Below are 21,597 nucleotides of genomic sequence, written 5' to 3'. Positions count from 1 at the left end.
AAAAGGTATAGAGAAAGAAATGAATCTGTAACTGCGCAATGTGCCAACATTTAGGTACCCTTCTGCTCATAACTTTGTTTACTCAGCTGTTGACATTTCCAGAGCTGATAAATTATCTGACTGTTCAAATCTTGTGATAACATTTAACAACCACGGGCTCCCCTAAGCAGCTCAGTAAAGGTGTGGAAAAAGAGACTACAAAGCAGAGTGTAGAATAAAAAGTGCTTCCAGTTTGCAGTTTTCACTGTCTGAGATGTGATTCAACCGTGGAAGATAAGACAAGATCCGGAAGATCAAGATATAAATCCGAAGCCCCACAAGTCTGCAAAGGAGTTACATGAAGGATCAGGTCACACAGGAGAGGTGAGATGTAGCGCTAATGCAACAAACAGCTGAAGGCTGCCAAGCAACATCTGTATAAGCCAGAGTTGGTTTGAAAACAAGTGCAGTGTACAGATGAAGTTGAAATTGATCTCCTTCACCACACTCACCAACGGTATGTTTGGAGAAAAAGGTTAGCAGCAAAGACCACCTGAACTGACTGTTAAGCATGGAGGTGATACGCCCAGAAAACTAGTAGTTCTTCCTGTGGTTCTTTGAAGCATCATCACCAGTAGAAGAATCTCTTTTTTTAGGGAAATAGTTCTTCACATACCTTATGTTGCATTATTAAGTCCTGATATGAAAGTCGAACTGTTTGAGTCCACACATAGCTATCTTGAAAATGGCTCATCAAATAATCTATTTTTGCATTAATTATTTGGAACATCATTTATACCTTTTTGCACCAAAAGGAACCATATTCTGATGGTCACGAGGCACCCATTAGAACTCTTTAAAGAACTGTTGAAAGAAAGGGTTATATAAAGTACCTCTTGCTAAAAGGTTCTTTGTGTGCCTAAAAATGGTTCTTCCACAGCATCACTGCAAAGTATCATTTTTGCTCCAGTTAGCATCTTTATTTTTCTAAGTGTAAGCACCAGGGAACACTGCACCGGTAGAGGAAAGAATTGATTTCTAAAAATATCAGAAAAATTATGAATGCAAATGTCATGCAGTCTGTGAAGTTATTGAAAATGCAAAGACAGCACAGACGGCAGTGACCCAAAGTAGACCTCAGAAACCACCATCTGCAGTTGTTTGGACTAGCCCTCAAATGCCACCATTCATCAAAACCAACAAAATAGATAATTTGTACAGTAAAACCCAACTTTTATATACAACTGTACATTAAAGAGAAGATTTTGATGTAGATTCCCTCTCAAAGACACGGCTGTAATATTAGGTAGTAGTGCTTTAAAAATTCTTTGAATGCTTCTGACACCATTGATTTGTAATATTGTGTGATTTGCTGTACATGTAATCTATTTTTGTTGTTCATCTTGTTTGTATGCTGCCTCTTAACCAGGTCGTTACTGAAAATGAGAACCAGTTCTCAACTAACCTACCTGATAAAATAAAGGTTAAACAAAAAATATTCATCAAAAAAAAAATGCTGCTTTTATTCTTCGTTGTTGTATTGTGCTGTATTTATGTTCCACTATCAAAAACATTAAAAAGACATTAATGATAAAATAATTTTTTTTTTTTTTTTTTTTTAATTATTGCCCACAGCACGTGATTTTGATGTTGATGACGACACGCTCGGGGCGGGGCCTGTCAGTGTAGTCCTCTTCCTGCTTCTCTGCCCTGGTTTCGCCCGATCAGCTGCATCAGCTCTTTATCCGACGAAAGACACAATGTCACATCAAACGGGCATTCAAGGTAGATGCGTTTCTCTGCTTTCCGTGTCTCTGTGGTTCTGTATTTTGTCGCGGGGCTGTGAGCTTCAGGCAGGCGAGCTTTAAGCCCCTGAAACAATTCATTGCATCGAGAAGCTAGCGTCAAGTTAGCTAGCCACTCCTAGCTAGCTCAGCGCTGCCGTGATGTGTGAGCTCAGCGGTGATCTGTTTGGGCACTTTTAGCACTACAGAACCTAATCCTCGGGTCTTTAGCCACTTTACCAGCTACCTAAATCACGACTAGTTTTAACTCCTTCTTCACTGTATTACAGAAAACGTTTTATACATCAGCTTCCCAACAAAAAGCTAAACTCCTGTAACGTTAGTTTGGGCTTTGAATGGAGGGGCGACGCCTTCATTTAAACAAACTGCTGGCCTGGTACCTGCTGCTGTTTCCGTAAATACGTGAGAAGCTCTGACATTATCGACACTGTTATTATTAAAAAATGGACTTTATTAGAAAGTGACCTCTTGTTCTGCCTTTTAGCAACGGAGCAGAATTGTTTGTAGTCTGTATACACACAAAAAATGTGTTTACCCTCAGGTTAAACAAACTGCAAATGAGGTGAGCTCATACGAGACAAGCAGAAGTAGCAGATTGCAAATGTCTGTGCTAACTCTTTGGCACAAACCGTGTTTTTTTGTACATTATCTTAAATCTGGAAGTAGATCCTACTCGTGGGGCCATTCTAATTCACAGTGCTCCCCAGTGCCCTTCTGTTGGTGCTACAATGCTCTTTATTTGTGTCTGCTTACAGCCTGCTACACTCAACCTGCACAGTAAAATGAACCCAATCCCAGTATCGACATGCTCATTTGTCTGTGATCATTTGCCTTCCCCTCTCTGGCATTGGAAACACTGATTACAGTTATGCAGGTCTGCCTTTCTGCAGAATTAATCTCCATGTATCTGTGTTTGACCCAGCTTTGGCAAGGTTATTAGAGTGGAAAACTGCAGAGTCACTGCAGCTACGATCATTAGGACGCTGGTTTAAATGAGAATTGAAGACCTGTTTTATTGTGCAAGGGTTTGGGGTCAAAGGTGGCCTGTCTTCAGTCACTGTCTAGTGTAAGGGTCTATAAAGTTGTTGCACTGCAAAGTTATTATTTTCTTTTCATTCATTTGGTCCCAAGATTGTTCAGAATGAAATCGACACATTATTAAATTCCAAGTGAAAAGATTAGCATGCACAGTTTTTCTTTGGGTGACATCTGATAGTTCACACCATATTTCATGAAACTCTAACGGCAGACTCACAATCCATGACTCTAAGTGACCATGTTAGCAAGAGTGTGCTGTTGTCAAGAAAGCTTCTGTTTAAAACACAAAGAGTGTGACCCCCTCTCTGTCTATCCTCAGCGGGAAATGATGTGAAGGATATCTTTGCCAGTGCCAAGAGCGGAGATCAGTATCGAGCCTTAAAGATCGTCATTGAGGATGGTAAGCAGTGTCCCGGAGTCCTGGTGTGTGTGTTTACAGCTTCTTCTGCCAAGAAAACTCGGAAATTGTACTTCTGCCCAAACTTTTGCTAAGGCTGACATTAGAATGTCAGCATGACTAACAAACCCATGTGGTGCTGAAATCTTTGTTGCACCCATCTGCTTTCCAGAGCAGCTGACTCTGGGCGCCACCAGGAAAGCATCAAAGAAATGGGACCAGGAGTATGATTCCCTAGTGCTGCCCCTCCTCGAGGACGATGTGCCCTGCTATATTCTGTATCGGCTGGACTCCACTAACAACCAAGGCTATGAGTGGATCTTCCTGGCCTGGTCACCGGACCACTCTATTGTAAGTAAACTAAGTCTGTGCTGGTTTTAATGAATAGCTTTTCATTCTTCATGGCACTTGTCCTCCTTTGCTTAGGGTATCAGATGGGTGGGGTTTTCCACATCAAGGCAGTCAGTCTTTGCATGCATTCATTATTCCCTAACAGGCCTCCTGAAATCTAAATATGGGTAGATTATGGTGTTCCAAATAGCATGGTGCTTGGCCTCAGGCTCTCATTTCCTGACTTAAAATTCACTCTCTTAGTGCCTTTAGGTGAAATAAGCTTATCAAACTTTGTTGTTTCCTTGTCATAAAGATGTGTGTTTTGCATCCGATGTGTTCTCGACCCACACAAAGTTACCTAAGTCATTGTCATTCTCTTTCACTGAAACTTGATGAACCACTTACAGCGTGGAGTCACTGTGATTCATAATAGGCATGACAAATAAACAGACAAATGTTGTTTTTGTAGCAGTGGAAAGAGGAATGTGGCAAGGAGAAGGGAGCAGTGCTCGTAGTATATTTGTAGCACTCTAAGTGCACAGTGGAACTGAGCTCAAATTTGACTTTCTGAACAACATCGCAAAGCTTAACATTCCTTTGCTCTAGCTCAAAGCAGAGGGCTTCAGGTTGAGGCTTGTCTGGATGTTGCAAAGTTATTTCACAACCAGCGCACACATGTTGTCATGACTAAATTGATCGAGTGTGTTTTTGGTTGAAGTGATGAGCTTTTTTCAGTGAGCCAGATCATTCGACTGAGCTCAGCAATGACAGAAAACTCTTTCATCTCACAAATGGCTCTTCATTTAATGTTTCTTTCTACGTCTAATGCCATATTTAGCAATGTTTTGACCTACGATTGGTATGTGTGCATGTATATCACTCAACTTATTCAAACGTTAGAATGTACAGAATACCGCTGTTTTGCATTGTTTGAAAAAGAAACATCAAACACTGTTCCACGTGTGTGTTGGACATTTTATTTATATTAAACATTGTTCATTAGTGCGGCACTACAAACACTTAACACAGTGCATCTAGTCCATCTGGTGCATACGCTTCTACTGTGATGTCTGTATCAAATAAAATAGATAAATACCCAGAACACAAATCATTCCAAACAAAGTGGCTGCAACAAAGCATTTTAACAGCAACACATTGTACGGTTTTCTTCAGCGCAGCCCCCTCCCTATACCTTTTAACCTGATTGTGTGATGCGTGTTTGTCATCACGTGGCTGGTCGTGACATGCACATCAGCATAACATTCAATCTGTGCATGGAGGGTACTTATGTGGAGTGCAGTGTGGGGAAAAAGATCATTCTATTGTTCTGTCATGCAAAAATTAAAAAAAGAAGGGGGGGAGGGGGAGGGGGCAGGAGGCTGTCAGACAAGAGCTGGCTCCCATCATCAATGTGAAGGAGCCTTCTCATAATGATGACCTGTTTGCAACCGATACCACACTGGATTAGGCCTTTTAATTCAACTGCATTTACATAGTGTAAATTCACAAATTTGATAGGGAGGGCATTTTTCTTTGACCACTAGTAGTGCTTTGTGACTGTGTTTTTATATGTGGCTCACTGTTTCGTTGCAGGATATACAGCAATTAGAAGCATGTTAACAATATGGTTTACAAAATTTCAAAAAGAAAGATTGACTTAGCACATGCCTTTTGAAGGAGAAATGAATTCATCACATTTGTCCGACTGCAAAGATACACAAGCAGGAATTAAAAGCAAAATATAATACAGTTTCATTTGTATCCATAACATTAATTTTCTTTTCTGTTATTAATTATAAGGAACAATAATAAACATTTAAAACAGACCCCAAAAAAAGAAGCTAAAGATTTTTCATCAAAAAGCTCCCTTCACTCTTTCAACAATAAAGATTTTCTTCATATTCTTTACAGGTGCGACATAAAATGTTATACGCTGCTACCAGAGCAACACTGAAGAAAGAGTTTGGAGGCGGGCACATCAAGGATGAGATTTTCGCTACCACAAAGGTTGGTCACGTAACAACACTTAATATGAAATGAAAAGCTCTTTTATGTGCTCAAACTTCAGTCAGAAGCTTGAAAAATCTAACATTTACAAGTTAAGCTTCAGTGTTGAGCGCTTTTTGCAGCAGCGATTATTATATTAGCGAGTCAGGCTGTTTTGTTGTATGACGTGTGATTGTGCTGTTCTTTGGCCCCAGGATGATTTGAACCTCAGTGGCTACAGGAAACATCTGACCTCGCAGACTGCTCCTTTGCCTCTCACTGCTGCAGAGGAGGAACTGAGACAGATCAAGCTAAGTGAGGTAAACACAGACACACAAACACAGACAAATGATTTGGATTTCATGTTCTGGTCACCACTTAAATTTAAGATCATCTTAGGGGAAATAAAACACTGCACATGATACGGCTACACAGAAACTACCACCTGTTGACAAATTTCTCTGGTTTGAAATGCTCTGAAGTAACTGTAGATGTAGATTAGGCTCTGTTTCAGTTCTGAAAAGAGACGATACTACGTCATCCTTACTCTCGAGGCTCTAGTAGAAGAGGAAAAAATAGCTTAGATCAGCTTGCAGCATGCTTCCTCCTTATCACATCTCCTGTGTGCGAGATGTAAATCCCACCAGAAGCAGTGCGGGGTATCAATGAAGGCCAGCGATGCAGCCTTCCAAACAGCACAAGGTCAGCAGCAGTGCAAGTGTGCATATGCTTGCCTGGCAGTATCAACACAGTGCAGAGATGCTGATGCATTAGAACAGCAGGATGTTGGCAGAGATGAATCTATTAGGCTTGTACAGCTCTTACCCGTGGCTCCATAAGAAGGATTGTTTACAGTCGTAAATCTCGTCTAGCCCGATCAACAAATTGGCTAAAGAAAAGCTTTTTGTTAGTGTTCCTATCTAAGATTTCAATGTTCAGCGCTACATGCAGATGGGAGCGGTGAGAGTGCTTGGCACTGATTCTGCATGGGGCACAACTTAGCTTTATTTCTGTGCTTTGCCTTTTGTTGTGATAAGAAAAAGAAAAGCTGTAAAGTGATACCCGCTGCACGCTGCTAATGTTGTCAGCAGTGTTTACGCTGCTCATGCAGGGAGCTTTAGGGCACTGCCAGACAGAGTGCACCAGACAGAAATTTTTAAAAGCTGCATTTGAAGGCTTCCCTCCTCTGACTTTATAAAGCACTCCTACAAATTAACCCAAATAAACTCTTCTTTTTTTTTGAGAAACAGCCTTTTTCTAATTGCAGCTCTTCCAGCCCGCCACATAAACAAGAACTGCCTTTCTTACCATTTATGGAAGTGCTTTGAGCAGCGCAGTCCCTCACCAAAGTATGGTCAATTAAAAGCAGCAGCGCAACCGGGAAGTGAGGCCTGTGCTCGTCCCTCTTGACCAGCTGTTGAGGGAAGATAATATACCATTAATCTGTACTGCCTGGATGAAAAAGAGGCTTTGAAATATTTATCATTACCATGCCTTGGAGACTGCCCGCCTTTTACTAAGCAGATGGATAAAAGACCCACAATCCTTTTTGGTATGCGAGGTAGCTACATCGGAAGCTCAATCATGTTTGCACGGCATTTCATTTTGTGGGAACAGGCCTCTAAAAATAGATGCAATCCATCAGTGTAATCCTTCCAGCATTTCCAGTTTTCTGTGTGATTTCGTGGAGGCGCCTTGTCACTTCCGATACAAGCACCTCATCTGTAATCATCATGTTCCAGCATTCAAGCTGTTTGTTGCTCTTGTAAACCTTTTTATTTCCAGATGACTGAAATGAAGAATATCGATTCTGTTTCGCTCAATTCAAAAACTATCAGACAGCAAAATCATCAGTGGAAATCTGTCGACACTCTGACAAGAGATTGCATTGATTTGTCCCCTCATGATTGAATTTAAACACCAGAGTTTGTTCTCTGTGTGTGTGTGTGTGTGTGTGTGTGTGTGTGTGTGTGTGTCTGTGTGTTGTGATGTCTGGAAAGGGTGGTCCTAAAGAGGTAGGCATTAATTGGGGGTCTAAAGAAGATAGGAAATACAAGAGAGTGTGTGTGTGTAGGAATATGTTAGAAACTGCTTCCTTACTACAAAGCATGGGTTGTCTTTGTAGATTCGGTAATTTGTTTGGGTGTTTGAGCATGTTTCTGCATACATGTGCATATTAATATATGTTAAATGTTGAAGGCACATTGTTATTGTCGTATTATAGAAGTAATGCACTGATCACTTTATTTAAAGGTCTCATTAGCATAATTGCTTTTGCTTAACGAAGTGTATTACAGTGATCACAGTGATGACAGTGAGACAGTAGAAACCTAAAGTGTCTGTGTTTGCGTGTGTCCCTGTGTTTGCGATGCGTTCAGGTGCAAACAGACATAAGTGTGGACACCAAGCAGCAGACTCTGCAGGGAGTGGCCTTCCCCATTCACCAAGACGGTGTTGCAGCACTCGAACGTTTTAGGGACAAGAAAATCAACTATGTCCAGCTGGTGAGTTCTAGTAGTAATTTAAATGTGCAAATCGGTTCTTTTATCTGATCTTGTTTAGAGAAGTGGAGATGTTTTTGATCAGGAGTTGTTTCTAGATTGATACAATGAGTTACTCATGTTGCCCAAAAAGCCTTTGTGTCTCCTCATTGAAATTCAGAGGGTTCATGTCACAAGATCGGATCAGTTCAAAGTACAAAGGAATAATTGTGGCCACTGTTGCGGCCTCCTCAGTTCCCCCTTTGTTTGTTAGTCTAAAAGCCTTGCAGAGAAGCAATTTGTTTTGTTCTGTTTATCCATTGAAGTGCTACTCCTGGCTGCTGAGCGGCACGCTAACAACTGTTGAGCAAACGTTTCACTCAAACACACCTGAGAAAGGTGGAGGCAGTTTGTTATTTGGTGCCCCCACATAGATTTTCCGAATTGGTCTGGCATTTAAAGCAGGGACTTTGGTTCAAGCACCCTCTGCCTACGCTGAGAGTAACTTTTCATAACTTGTGTGAACAGCTAGTAGATCAAGAACAAGAGCTGATTCGGCTGTGCAGCACTGAGCCAACAGAGGTGAAAGACCTGCCAACGAGAATCCCTAAAGATTCTGCACGTTACCACTTCTTCCTCTACAAACATTCCCACGAGGGCGACTACTTGGAGTCAACAGGTGAATAGTTTCTCACACGTCTTTATAAAAGCTGATAAAACCCACAGTTTTTGTGTACTTTTACATTGCTTTGAACGGTACGTCATGTTTGCTCATTTAATTTTCCTCTTTGTTTCCTTTGTAGTCTTCATTTATTCTATGCCAGGGTACAACTGTAGCATCCGAGAGAGGATGCTGTATTCCAGTTGCAAAAATCCCCTGGTTGACATGGTGGAAAACAAACTCCAGATTGAGATTGAGAAAAAGGTAGGAAACCAGCTAGAAACACGACAATGCTCAGTGCGTCTTCTCGGAAACTGTAGCTGAGACAGGTGCCTCTCACCTTGAGGATAGCAAAGTTCCTGGGTCGGAAAAAGGAGATGAATTTGCAGCATTTTATTGTGCTAACAGATAAAAAAAAAACAAAAAAAACTACCTGTTGTGATGAAAAATTGTAGTGAAGAGCATAAAACTCTTTGTTTTTAGTGAGTTCATCTTACTTTAAAGTGGTGAGAAAAGCACAGACAAAAAACAGAAACCTCTTATTTGACATCATGACTTTTCTGAAGCTGACTGAGAAAAGAGGTCTTCAGGACCTTTTTTGGGGAATCTATTTCAAGTCAATTCATTTTGTGTATTGTGCATCACACAGAATTTGAAATGGTATTTCAAACTAATTTGCATGAACAAGGTAAACCCTTAATTATCTAAAAATAAGATTAAAAAAAGCAGGAGTTAAACTACATGCAACAGTCCGTTACATCTGCTCCTATTTTTTTTTTTTCCTGTTTCCCAGTTGGAAATTGACAACGGGGATGAACTGACGAGTGATTTCCTGTATGAGGAGGTGCATCCCAAGCAGCATGCACACAAGCAGGCCTTTGCCAAACCCAAAGGCCCCGCTGGTAAGAGGGGCGGCCGCCGCATCACCAGACCACCCGCCGAGGGAGAGGAGGAGGATTGAACAGACCTCAGCACTTGACCACCACCTCCATGCCCAGCACGTTCCACAGTGGAACATTCCTGCGATGGGGGGAAATCATATTTGACACGCTTTGTTTAAAAGAATAAGACGACAACCTCAAATTCCCACAGAGTTCACCCAGAGACCCAACTATGCACGCCAAGGACAACTGAGCAATGACACACTTCAGAATTTCCATTTGTAGCTTGCCAAATGGAAGCGTATTTATGTATGTTAGTATATTCACAAAAGTTACTTGAGAGTGATTCAAAGAGGCCCAAACAAAGTCGAGGTATTTCCAGTGTTGCCAGCTCTGAGACTTGTTAGTGCGACTAATGTGAACTTGCGCCAATACGATAAAAAAAATTCCCCCATTTTGAGTTCACATGCTCGAATTCTTAACTTGCATTCCTTAAGTCTGTGTCAATTAATGTTTCTGTGTCTAATGTGTTGAACATTCGTCTCCTACTGTTTGCACAATGAGGTGCTCCAAAGCAGAAAAGATTCTAATTATCCCACTTGTGTCTATTGATTCATTTTAACAGTGCATTTTATATTGGAAAATTGACTTCTTTTTTGATATAACTGTGGTTTACATGAAAAAAAAATCATCTGCTGAGAAACTTATTTTTCTATGCAAGTGCTGTAAATGTACATATTGTAGCTGTGTGATGCTCTATGATTAAGAAACAGTCTGGTCTATTCTGGTGATTGTCTGTGTTGGTGAGGATCACAGTGGAAAGTACTGGGGCTTCCAGAAATATTACATCAATACATCTCAGATTTCACAAGAGGAAGCTACTCAAACCTTGCTGGCTCCCATATAAGAGGGAACGCTAAGCTACCGGATAGGAAAGGGAATACTATAAGTACCTTGATCAAAGTGTTGCCACATCCACTGGTCTACTGATTAATATTAGGCAAACTACTAAGCTCACCTCATGTTTGAAGGGAAAGTCCCTTTATCTTCATACAGTGTCATTATAATAGAAGAAAATCATGTTTGGTCTTATTTGTTTTCTTACAAATCTTTCTTTTCAGAAGAAAAATAAAATATTTAAATCACATGCTTTCATTTTATTCCTTCAGCCGTCATCACAATAAATAAAACAACAGTTGTCAGCATATAAACCATCAAATCTGACAGAACAAAGTCACAATCTGCAGCGTACTGCAGTATTTTTGTAACAATTACAAAACTAAGCTACGTCTCTCTTTTCAAAAATACAGTAAACTGGAAGTTTTTATTAAAGATTCTGATGTAAAAAAAATTCTTGGTTCGCCACAGTCGTCAAGAAACATTCATTTATATAAAAACTGCAGCGAAGGAAATACATTTGTCAGTCTGCACGGTGGCTAAAGAAGGCTGAGAAATCCCTGAGACGCTCCGCTTCACTCACACGTCTGACTCCAGTGAAACGCTTTTGACAACTCCACGAATCTCCGAAAGAACCTGTGAAAACAGACGGCAGTCTTTATCACAGAACTACACAGTCCTACAAGTGATGCATGAACTTCGGATTTTCATCTGTGTTTTGGAGAGTAAAAGCTTTGATGACATCTAATTAAGCGGACATCACATCCCATGCTACACTTAAGTAAAATTCTTTCCAAATTATGTGTGCCAAACTTTAAGAATTCAATTTATCAACACCTAATTCAGCAACAAGACAAACAGATTTTTGTAAGAAACCGTTTTTGCTTTACCCTTGAATCCATTACCAAAGTACAGCCTCAGATATACTATTACTTTGTTAAACTAATTATTCCTCTGCTGTTTTCTAACACTATTAAATGACTGAGGAGCCAATGTGTTGCACTGGATGACTTTATTCTTTATTAGTTTATTTTAGTTCAGTCTTTTACACACTATTCTGCTGCTATAAAGTTCAGTGACACATGCAGCTGAAAATAGTGTGTAAAACAAGCATATTATTTATTCCTGTCTGAGTAATGTTTGCTGGGAATTAATGAGCCATTCATTAAAAGGAAACTATCTTTGTGCTTCGTGTAATTTACATCTTGAGTACAACAAACTGAGCGTGTGGCTGAGTATTGAGACGACTTAAGACGACATTGTTGGTTTTGTTTTCCCTAGATGTGCTGTAACGTCCTTCAACTTACTAATCAGTGATCCTGAAGCTCAAAATACAAGTACAAGGCGACATGCAGAAAGTAGTGCAGATGCCAGGACAGCAGTTTGACCCGTACACTTACAATATCTGCCAGGATATTTCTTTCCTCACTGTACCTGCTTCATGACTGGCCGTCTGTTTTTCCTATCGTGCAGGCAGTTGCAGGCCAAAGAGTAGATATTCGTCGCGTGGCTCAGGTGCCAGCCTCTCATCTTTTTGTCCATAAAGTCCTCCAGAGTCAGCGCTTCATCTTCATCATCTATGTCATACCTGACATCCATCTTGAAGAGTGACGGAGGGAGACAACATAGTTAGCATTGCGGCTTTCATCACGCTGCAGGGATTTTCCATTGGCCATACGCTCCAAGAAATGGATCCGAGTGTTAAACAGCAGTCTGGATTGCTCAGCATGTCATCGGCAGAGATTAAACTCAGGTTCAAATCCCTTGCAGCTACTCTATTAACCAATACGTGTTACATATTGAATACAAAGTCTGTATGAGGCTGTATAATCGCAAACTGTTGCTTGACAGGTACACAGTGAAGGCCTCTTTTGTGCAGCTTACCAAGAACTGTGGCTCCCGGTTTTCATCAGATGGCGGCAGTCCAGACAATATTTCTAACAACACCTGTAGACGGTGGAGAGATGGGGTTAATCACATGGCTCTGGGCATCAGGGAACCTTTATTACGTCTCCATGCGCCAGGTAGCTTCACTGACACTGTAATGGTTCCCACAGCTGTCCAAATAAGACCCACTGAATGTGCTGTGTATAGTGAACTGTACGGAAGGAAATAAGTCAATAAATCATTCATCCAATGGATCATATGTTTTCCATTTAGCTGCTAATACAGTACAGCTATGCTAAAAAAAAAAACCGTTGTTTCGGTTTTTTTTAGTGGGAAATAATGTAAGACGATACACAACACACAGCTCTGTTTTCACAAATGGGAAGAAATGTATACTATAATGTTTGCGTCCTGCAGTTATGTGTGTGTCAGTAGTTTGGGAGAACCTTGCACTCAAGCAAACTGCTGAGTGGTCTTCTGTGTTTTCCATTAGGGCTGCAGTTTCTCTATTCCTGACATTACGTATGCAAGTGTGTCTGCAGAAAGCCTACCACTCCGAAGCTGAAGACGTCAGATTTTGGTGTGATCTCTCCTCTTAGTGCCTCAGGTGCCATGTAAGCACAAGTACCCACAACCCTTTCCGTCATCATAGTTGTTGACGTCTGATTGGCCGATGCTCTCGTAAGCCCGAAGTCTGAGATTTTTGCCACGAGGTTTTCATCTAACAGGATGTTTGCACTAAAAACAAAAAAAAAGAGTGACAATAAGCAGTTGAACATCAAACATATGTGACTTGAAACATCCCATTTTTCTGCTCATGTTGAAAGAATGATTAAATGTGCTTATTGGATTTCTTGCTGAGAGGTACATGAAATGATCAACACCACTTTCATGTCTGTCTGTTAAATCTCTGAGTCCCCAAACACCTGCTAGTGGGTCTGAAAGGCAAGTTATCTTTAAAACAAATCTCTGTGAACATATTGTGCCTGGTTCTATCTCAATCTAGGTTTGAAAATCTGATATTTCATTAAAATCTCTTTATTCTAGATGCCTCAATAATAAAATTAGCCAAAACTTTAGCATTTATAAAGAATTCTGTGCTTCTCGGCACAACTAAGAGCCCATAACTGATTTATTCTCGTAGATTAATTGTGGCAACTGGACTTGCTTGAGTTCCTTGAAGACATTTCATCTCTCATCCAAGAGGTTTCATCAGTTCTAACTGACGAGTTGGGAGTTCCAGATATTTATATTCTTTAGGATCCATTAACACCTGAGTTTCGGTTTCAACTGGGGGTTTGCTGCTCCTCCCCCTCATTATGTGAGTTGTTAGTGCTCCCCCTGCCACAATGGGGTTCGTTAGGGTCTTTTGTGGCTAGGTGTGAATGTGGTTTCATGTTCCTGGGGAGAGGTCTTAGGACTGAATTGTAAACCGGTGAGAGATGATGCCTCAGACCTCCACCTCTGTTGCGGGATGGTCTTTCCAGTTGGACATAGATGCTTCTTTCACCCCTCACTCAAACCATCTGTCCTCCTGTCCAAAATCTGTACGTTGTTGTCTTCAAATGAGTCTCCTTTGTCCTTCAGGTGCAGGTGGACTGCTGAGTCCTGTCCTGAGGAGCTGCTCTTCTGTGTTGTGCCATGTGCTTGTGAAGCGGTTGTTTTGTCTCCCTGATGTACGGGTCTGGGCATTCCTCGCTGCACTGGACTGCGTACACCACGCTGCTCTGTTTATGTCTCGGTGTCTTGTCCTTAGGGTGGACCAGCTTCTGTCTCAGGGTGTTGGTGGGCTTGACGTGCACCGGGATGTTGTGTTTGTTAAAGATTCTCCTGAGCTTTTCAGAAACTCCTGCAACATATGGGATGACTATGTTGTTTTGTTTCTTGGTCTTTTCTTCTCTGTCTCCTCTGGGTTTTGTAGAGGATTTGATGAAAGACCAGCTTGGGTAGCCACAGGTTTTGAGTGCTGTTTTGATTTGCTTTTGTCCCTCCTCCTTTCCTGCTGTCCTGGTTGGCACGTTCTGGGCCCGGTGTTGTAGGGTTCTCATTACTCCCAGCTTGTGTTCTGGAACTCCCCACTAGTCAGTTAGAACTGATGAAGCCTCTTGGATGAGAGGTGAAATGTCTTCAAGGAACTCAAGCAAGTCCAGTTGCTACGATTAATCTACGAGAATAACCATGACCTGGATGACTGAGAATCTTCACAGACATGACTGATTTATGTATGACCAACAGTCACATGACAGAACTTTAAAAAGTTTCCGACTGAACTGAAGGCTGTGTTCATGCAGAGCAGAGAGGAGAAGGCAAGAGAGACTGAGGGGAAACAAAAACATACATGATCCCTGAATGAAAGCAGCATGTTTTTAAAAAAAAGATGCTATATAGACGAACAAGTTGTCTGCAAGTTGTTGGGTGATACATTCAAATATCTTTCTAGGGTTGATGTGCAGTGGTGCAAAAAACACAGTTTGTAGAGGTTGTAAAAATGTAAAAAGTCACTGTAAATATCTGCAGCATGTGAAGCCAACATTTTTACCACAGCACTTGAAAAAATGTTGTACATGTCGATTTCAGGTTTTTTCCAATTATTGCAAAATAAATAATAAAATGAATTAATTTCAATGATATACAGCATTATACCTGTGTCATTCTGCACAGAACATATGTTTGAGTTCTCTCTATCTGTAACCATGTTTGTGTTGTTTCCATAGAGGTGCAGGACTTCACACTGCAGTGAAAAATAAGGCCACAGTGAGTGAAAATGTGGCAGAATCAAAAAAACATGAAACTAAAAGAGGTAGTGGGTTAGCTTAGCTTCACACATTAACAGGAAATGTTGAGAAACAGGAAGTCTGGCTGCACCCAAAGGTAACAAAACCCTTCTCATAGCACCTCCGAGGTTCACTGATCAATACATGACACTTGCCCTGGTTGGTTGAATGCTTAAAAAACCCAAGCTGTGAAACCACATGCTAACAATTCTGCCTATTAGCCTCTCTAAAGCTGACTAAATTCACACACTATATCTCATTTGCTTAATCTGTAAAATAGCAGAACTATAAACCAACAATGAACCTGTTTATAATATTAATGCTGAGCTAAGTTACTAGCTGCTGGCTGAGGTTTCATGTTTAAAAGATCTAAGAGCGGCATCGTTTTTCTCATGTAAGTCTCAGCAAGAAAGGGAAAAAGCAAATTTCTTTAAAACAAGATAATTTAAAGGTCACTAATAATGCAGAAGGACGTCACTCTATGTACCTTTTAACATCTCTGTGGATGTGATGGTTGCAGTGCAGATACTCCAAACCTCTCGCTGCCCCTTCTGCTATCAAGCATCTCTGTTGCCAGGACAGCGGAGGACTTCCTTCCTATATGGAGAAAAAACCATACAATCCTCTGTGTGAAAGCTCAGGTACTAGAAGTCAGTCTGTGTAGAGCAGTGAACGATGCTTACCAAACAAGCGAGTCGGTCCAACACAGAGCCGTTGGCCATGAAGGCGTACACTAAACACAGTTGCTGTTCATCAGTGGAAAATCCCACCATGTCAACCAAGTTCTCGTGTTTCAACCTGCGGAATAAACAGTGTTATCAAGCCAGAGCTGCACTTGCAAGTATGAATGAATGCACCAACGTAGATTACGCTTATTCACCGTCTTGCTGAGGGTTTGATGTTTGAAACTTACACTGTGAGAGTCTGGATCTCTTGGTAGAACTGAACTTGCAGCGTGTCCATCGGCATGTCATCCATCTGAATGAGATCATATTTTGTGTTGTGAAATACTTTGTTTTTCTGTGATATATACTGTTATGTGAAAAAATATGGGATTTTTATTTTATTTTTTTTAATCAGATGCCTTGAATAACTCTATTTGGAAATAATTAATCATTTTAGAATGACTGGGGTGATTTTGTTTGGGAGTGGGTCTGCATCAGAAATAAAAAATAAAAAATCAAAACAAAGAACAAAAAACTTAAAAAAACACCTTTTTATTGAAAAGACTTTTATTGAGTGTAACCTGATTGGAACCTTTCTCAGTTGGTGCAACACTGGCAAAGACATCCAAATTTCTTTTTCGTTTTGGATGACATTTAAATTAGGCTTTGCACTCATCATACAAACCCTTGTGGTGCTAATTTAAACAACTGTTGCTTCGTGTAGTTTCAAAAATTGCAAGACACGGGCAACAGAGCACCTGTTTGAGGTCAACATCATCCTTTCTGTAGCCAAATGTTTCCACACAACTGAAGCTGTGTTTCTCTTTTTCCAAGCAAATCCTCCATTTCAGTGTTTCTATCTTGTTCTTCTTTCATTTTGCTGTGCACATGTGGGTCCTGTATGTCTCGAAATTCTTTGACTTGTAAATAAAGTTAAAAAAAATAAATGCAAGAGCTTTTTAATCTGAGTAAATTACGTTCTGTCAGACAGACCTCTCTTGTAGATTAGTCGTAGAAAATGAGAACCAAGCAGTTTTCTTGCACATGCGCACATCTAAATGTCAGTGTAGAAACGATATATTGTGTAGCCCTGAAAAGATTAACAACAGCCTGTGCTTGGTGGGATAATATTTTCACTCACTGGATTGAGTTTCTTCACTGCGACGGGTCTGTTGTCCAGGAAACCCTTGTACACCGTCCCAAAGCCTCCCTCTCCCAGTCGGCTGCCACCGTTCGACGTGGAGCGGTCATCGAAGTCTCCGGTGATCCTCTTCAGCTCGCTGTACAAGAAACTGGTCAACTCTAACTCTAATGTAGAAACACACAGAGAAGTGGGTGAGATCCCAGTGCTGTCCCCTGCTGGTCAATTACTCAAAATCACAAGTTTTCCAAGCTGCAGCATCAGTTCCACTTCTGCTTGTGGTAACAAAACATCACCATTGTTAGTGACATTACGCTGTCATGAAACTGCCCTACGTAGTGTTGTGATGTTACTAAATGCATTCATTCAAGCAATATATACAAATACAATTATGAGGGACTTCATGTTACTTTATAACTCTACATACTAGACATATTAGTTTATGGTACATTGCTACAGATTAAACTTCCCAACATTTGGTAAAGCTTCTAAAATTAAGTGTTGCTCAAAAATAAAAGCAATCGGGGTAATAATTATGCAAATTATGTTACTAGTAATACTTAGTTTGAGTTTTATCAATCCAAATGTGCAACTTTATCCCACAAAGACATTTCACTTCGTGTAAAAACTTGCAAAGAAGACTATAATATCTGAAGTCGAGTGTTTCAGCATCTAACTACACTTTGTCAGTAGCACATACTCAAAGAAGACACATGACTATGATGGCTAACATGTCTCATAGAAGTCAATCAAATTACAATGTGGATTAACTGACCACCTGTGTGTCCTGGTTCAGTGTCCTCCTGCGGTATCTGAGGCTGCAGATTACAGCTGACAGGTGGCGGCGGTGGTGGCGGCGGCAGCTCTCTCTCCTCCAGCAGTCTGGTCGGAAGGGCGCTGTGTGTTTCTGCTGAGGAGATCTGCAGCGTTTCTGGTGACGTGACCTCCTCCACTGTGGTGTCTGGACAAAAGGACAAAAAGAATATCGGAACAAGTCTTTTTTGCTGGTGCTGGTTATGGTTTGCTAGTCAAAAGTGCAGGCTTTGATCTTTAGAGATGACTGTTATTACTGTCTGATGAAAAGGATTCTTTGTTATTGCTAGTTTTGCTCCTTGCTTTCCAGGAATTACTTGACCTTTACTGTAGCACAGGTTTTGTTGTATTCTGCCTGCCCAGGAAGTGCACACGGAAGGTCGTCTGTCTGTTATACAGCTTCAAAAATCTTTGTGTCAGACATATTTTCTGACATAATAAACAAGGGACACTGTAAAACTATTTTGATCAAATAATGTAGGTGTTAGTAAAGTTTGAAGAATTTGAAGATGCTGTCAAATATTACTGTGTTTTATGAACAGGGATCTCAAGAGTTTATTTTCTTGCCTCAGACATACATGATGGACTTATTATCAATAAAAGGAGAAGCTGAAGACAAGAGCAATATAAGTTAAAATCTGTCTTTCACCTGTAGGCAGCTTATTTGGTTCATTACTAGTTATTAATTTGGGGTATTGTGTTATAGGACTTTATGGGTGAACTTTTGTTCCTCACCAGCAGCTGCATCTCTTCTCCTGGACTATTTAAAGAGAGGGTTACCCAAAACTCTACGGAATAAAATCATTACAAACAAGATAAACGTTGGCAGCCTGGGCTGGTTTGTGATATTTTTGTCACAGGGTACCGCTTAACATAAGACTGATTTCAAGACACAAAGTCTGATCAACACTGGTCAGGCTGCCTGCTCTCACTGATATTAATTTGGAACATGGGCTCGGTACAGACAGAAAGTGGGACGACATTACTTTGCAGGGAGCACAGTGTCTCACATTCTATATTCACTGTGCGCTGAAATGACTTGAAGATGGTGCAATTAAGAGGTTCATCTCTAACAAACTGTGCGCTGGTCTAAGCCCCCAGTGTTTCTAGATCCTAACAACGCTTCTGCAGAATGTGATTATTATTAGTTTAATGGCTTTTAAAGACATACTAGGCAGCAGAAGATCAGCAGCAGCCAGCAACTTGTTACTCTTCAAAATGTCCACAAGTTCGCCCACTGTGCTGTTGCTGGTGCCCCAGTCATTGAGCAGCTCCACCGTGGGACTCCGGCCCTGTGCGACGAGACCCTCAAACCTCCTGGAAACAGACAGAAGACACAGACTGTTATAGTTAAAACAGATGAGCTTGTGATTGTACTTTAAGAGCAACTGATACATGAATACAATCAATCAATCAAGTGTCATGCCATTCAGCGAAGGCGATCATTTCTCTCCATCTAATCCGATCTTTTGCTTTCTGAATTGTGACTGTTGCCTGCTCCATGATGTCAGTCCGTCTATCATTTTCATCCTCTGTCTGCCTTGTCCTCTCTTCCCATTCATTTTTTCTGTTATGACAATATATTCCAGGGTCTCCTTCCTTATGGTGTGTCCAAAAAATGTTGCTTGCCGTTTCCTAATTTTGTTCAACAGCGTATAATTTGTGTTTAGTAATTGTAAAACATCTTCATTGCTTATTCTGTCCTTATAAGATGTACGTAGCATGCAAAACCACATCTCCGCTGCAGTGATTTTGTTTGACATTTTTATTATTTATGTTCCAAGATTCACATCCGTACATCAGAACTGGTAGAATGTGACAGCTGAGCGTTCTCATACGGTGCTCATTTTCTTATGTGTCAGTATATTTTTCATTTTCATAAATGCTGGTAGTAGTACATAAATACAGATGACTCCAAAAGGTGTGGTAGGTGTATAGTAATGGAAATATATGAAAGAAGTTATTGGAACAATGTAAGTGATGCCTCTAAAGAAGAACCACAACATTCCCAAAGATCAAACAGCAGTCTTTCTGGAGTTTATTTCTTGAATTTATTTGCTATAAAAACCACCATAAAGAGAATTATAATTGGATGATTGAAGCCTGATGACGCTTTAAAATACTGGGTCAAAGGGTGTAATGATAAGTGCCAACAAATAGGATTTATTAATAGTATTGTTGCTGTTGTGAACCGTATGAGATGGAGTGCCTCACAAATGTATTAAGACTCCAAAAGCACAAATGAATGAAGAGGTGGACATGAAACTGCACAGATGTCAAGGCAGCTAGCTAGCTAGCTAGCTACATAGATATAGAGTTGTAGTTTAACTCAGTAAATAGAGAAGACATTCGGCTTTGTGTCCCTGTCTTACCTGACATGGTGTTGAGAGTACCTGGGCTCTCCATTCCTTTTCCGTATGGACACTATGACCTCTTTCCAGGTGTCCTGAGGATCTAAAAAATCCGACAACTGGCGACGCAGACGATAACTGATGTTACGAATATAAGTAGCGGAAGTTAATGATTTATCCATCCTGCGAGATATCCTGACAAAATCTACGTTTGGCCTCTATCTGACCGTCATGATGACACGGTGTTGCTAATTATTCACCTACGGACACACTCTGAAAAAGCAGAACAACAGCAATCTCATATTTTGCTCGCAGTTTTGGTAAAATTTCCGATATTGAGCAACTTCCCCTTAACGTAACACAGAGGACAGTCTCCACCTACGACACGGAAATAAAGAGCATGAGAGGGGACAGGAGCGAAACTAACATTTAAAGGTTTTAATGAGACACAACAGGACCAGAGGGTTTACTATGAAGCAATAAGTTAATACGTTATAGAGGTTTGTCCTGGTTGTGTCCATTTGTTTGACAGTTCAGCTCAGAAAGACAGACAAGCAGAGATCCAGTGGTTGTTTCACGTTCACTGTGTCACAGTGACCTCTAGTGGACAACTAACAAACTGACTTTTACCTGTTACTTCCTCCAGGCATGAGGACAAGGTCAGCATTTATTTAACCCTTATCCACTTAAAAGTTTCAAAGTTCTTTGTGTTTTAGACTTGTATTTTACTTTAATTTCAACATTTTATCTATTGCAACGCAGAGTCTAGACTTTTTACCACTTTTATTATTACTGTTATTATTATTATAATAAGTATTTATCATTTAACATGTATTATTATTACTACTACTATTATGATTATTATGATTATTATTAAGTACTAGTATTATCAAGGCTTTAATCCTCTAATTATAATACACTTTGTGGTTGCCCCGAATGGTATTTGTTGCAAAAAAAAAAAAAAAGGAATGTATTAAAATACATGCACCCATAAAGAATGCCATCCATCTTTGGAAATGTCATGGTTCTTCTATAGGAGCAGTCTATTAAGTCCATAAAAAGCAGTATTTTAAACAGCACTGTCCATGCAGTTAATGTATTAAATGCTTTACAGGAGAAAAACAACTTTAAGGCTGCATGAAACAAACACCCTCATTAAATCTAGATTGTGTCAAATCCCAATAGCAATTTGGCAAACAAATGGAGGCATTTTGTTCTCAAGTGCTCAGGATGCCTTTTTTTGTTCCTCTGTGTGTACTAGCAGCACTCGATCTGTTTATGGTGTCCTAGTTGCTATTTACACTGTGTTTGTTGAATTGTGATCAGTTCCATGTGGACTGGACGGCCCGGCTGTCTCGCTGGATGGGTGGGGTGATGAGTTGTGAGGTGTGCGTGTGACAAATATTGGACTTTAAAACTAAAAACACATGAAACAAGATTAAGAGTTGTTTGCATGCCAGCATGCTCACGCCATTGCAGTTACAATGCTAATATGAATATACCAAATCA

The 21,597-nt window shown here is 40.4% G+C and overlaps 2 protein-coding genes across 3 annotated transcripts; one reads left to right on the top strand and one right to left on the bottom strand.

The window, feature by feature from the left end:
- The first annotated feature begins 1,663 nt into the window (after window positions 1–1,663).
- twf1a (twinfilin actin-binding protein 1a) lies at window positions 1,664–10,705 on the top strand. The gene is made up of 9 exons (XM_008276107.1): window positions 1,664–1,764; window positions 3,142–3,222; window positions 3,392–3,570; window positions 5,464–5,559; window positions 5,754–5,858; window positions 7,917–8,042; window positions 8,547–8,697; window positions 8,822–8,943; window positions 9,473–10,705. Exons 1-9 carry the CDS (start codon window positions 1,740–1,742, stop codon window positions 9,638–9,640), a joined length of 1,053 nt encoding a protein of 350 aa, XP_008274329.1. The 5' UTR covers window positions 1,664–1,739; the 3' UTR covers window positions 9,641–10,705.
- On the bottom strand, window positions 10,697–20,400 carry irak4 (interleukin-1 receptor-associated kinase 4). 2 transcript variants are annotated; one of them, XM_008276108.1, is made up of 11 exons: window positions 20,110–20,400; window positions 18,909–19,054; window positions 17,700–17,885; window positions 16,925–17,091; window positions 16,032–16,096; window positions 15,802–15,916; window positions 15,606–15,715; window positions 12,896–13,082; window positions 12,342–12,404; window positions 11,892–12,056; window positions 10,697–11,093 (listed from the first exon to the last, which is right to left on the bottom strand). In XM_008276108.1, exons 1-11 carry the CDS (start codon window positions 20,268–20,270, stop codon window positions 11,037–11,039), a joined length of 1,422 nt encoding a protein of 473 aa, XP_008274330.1. In that variant the 5' UTR covers window positions 20,271–20,400; the 3' UTR covers window positions 10,697–11,036. The 2 variants fall into 2 exon arrangements, with proteins under 2 accessions (XP_008274330.1, XP_008274331.1); XM_008276109.1 differs by having other exon boundaries at window positions 17,703–17,885.
- Window positions 20,401–21,597: the final 1,197 nt, after the last annotated feature.

Source organism: Stegastes partitus, unplaced genomic scaffold (genome assembly GCF_000690725.1).
Source record: "Stegastes partitus isolate 25-593 unplaced genomic scaffold, Stegastes_partitus-1.0.2 Scaffold65, whole genome shotgun sequence".
In the NCBI taxonomy this organism is placed as follows: domain Eukaryota; kingdom Metazoa; phylum Chordata; class Actinopteri; family Pomacentridae; genus Stegastes; species Stegastes partitus.
Note: the sequence above shows the minus strand (reverse complement) of the source record. Positions and strands in the feature narration are given on the sequence as shown.

Excerpts from the sequence above, each read along its gene's own strand:
- twf1a (XM_008276107.1), top strand. The coding sequence starts at position 1,740 with ATGTCACATCAAACGGGCATTCAAG. Across the intron at positions 3,223-3,391 it reads AAAGATCGTCATTGAGGATG|AGCAGCTGACTCTGGGCGCC; the intron begins GTAAGCAGTGTC and ends TCTGCTTTCCAG. Across the intron at positions 5,560-5,753 it reads AGATTTTCGCTACCACAAAG|GATGATTTGAACCTCAGTGG; the intron begins GTTGGTCACGTA and ends CTTTGGCCCCAG.
- irak4 (XM_008276108.1), bottom strand. The coding sequence starts at position 20,270 with ATGGATAAATCATTAACTTCCGCTACTTATATTCGTAACATCAGTTAT. Across the intron at positions 15,917-16,031 it reads GAGATCCAGACTCTCACAGT|GTTGAAACACGAGAACTTGG; the intron begins GTAAGTTTCAAA and ends TTTATTCCGCAG. Across the intron at positions 15,716-15,801 it reads TGGACCGACTCGCTTGTTTG|GAAGGAAGTCCTCCGCTGTC; the intron begins GTAAGCATCGTT and ends TTCTCCATATAG.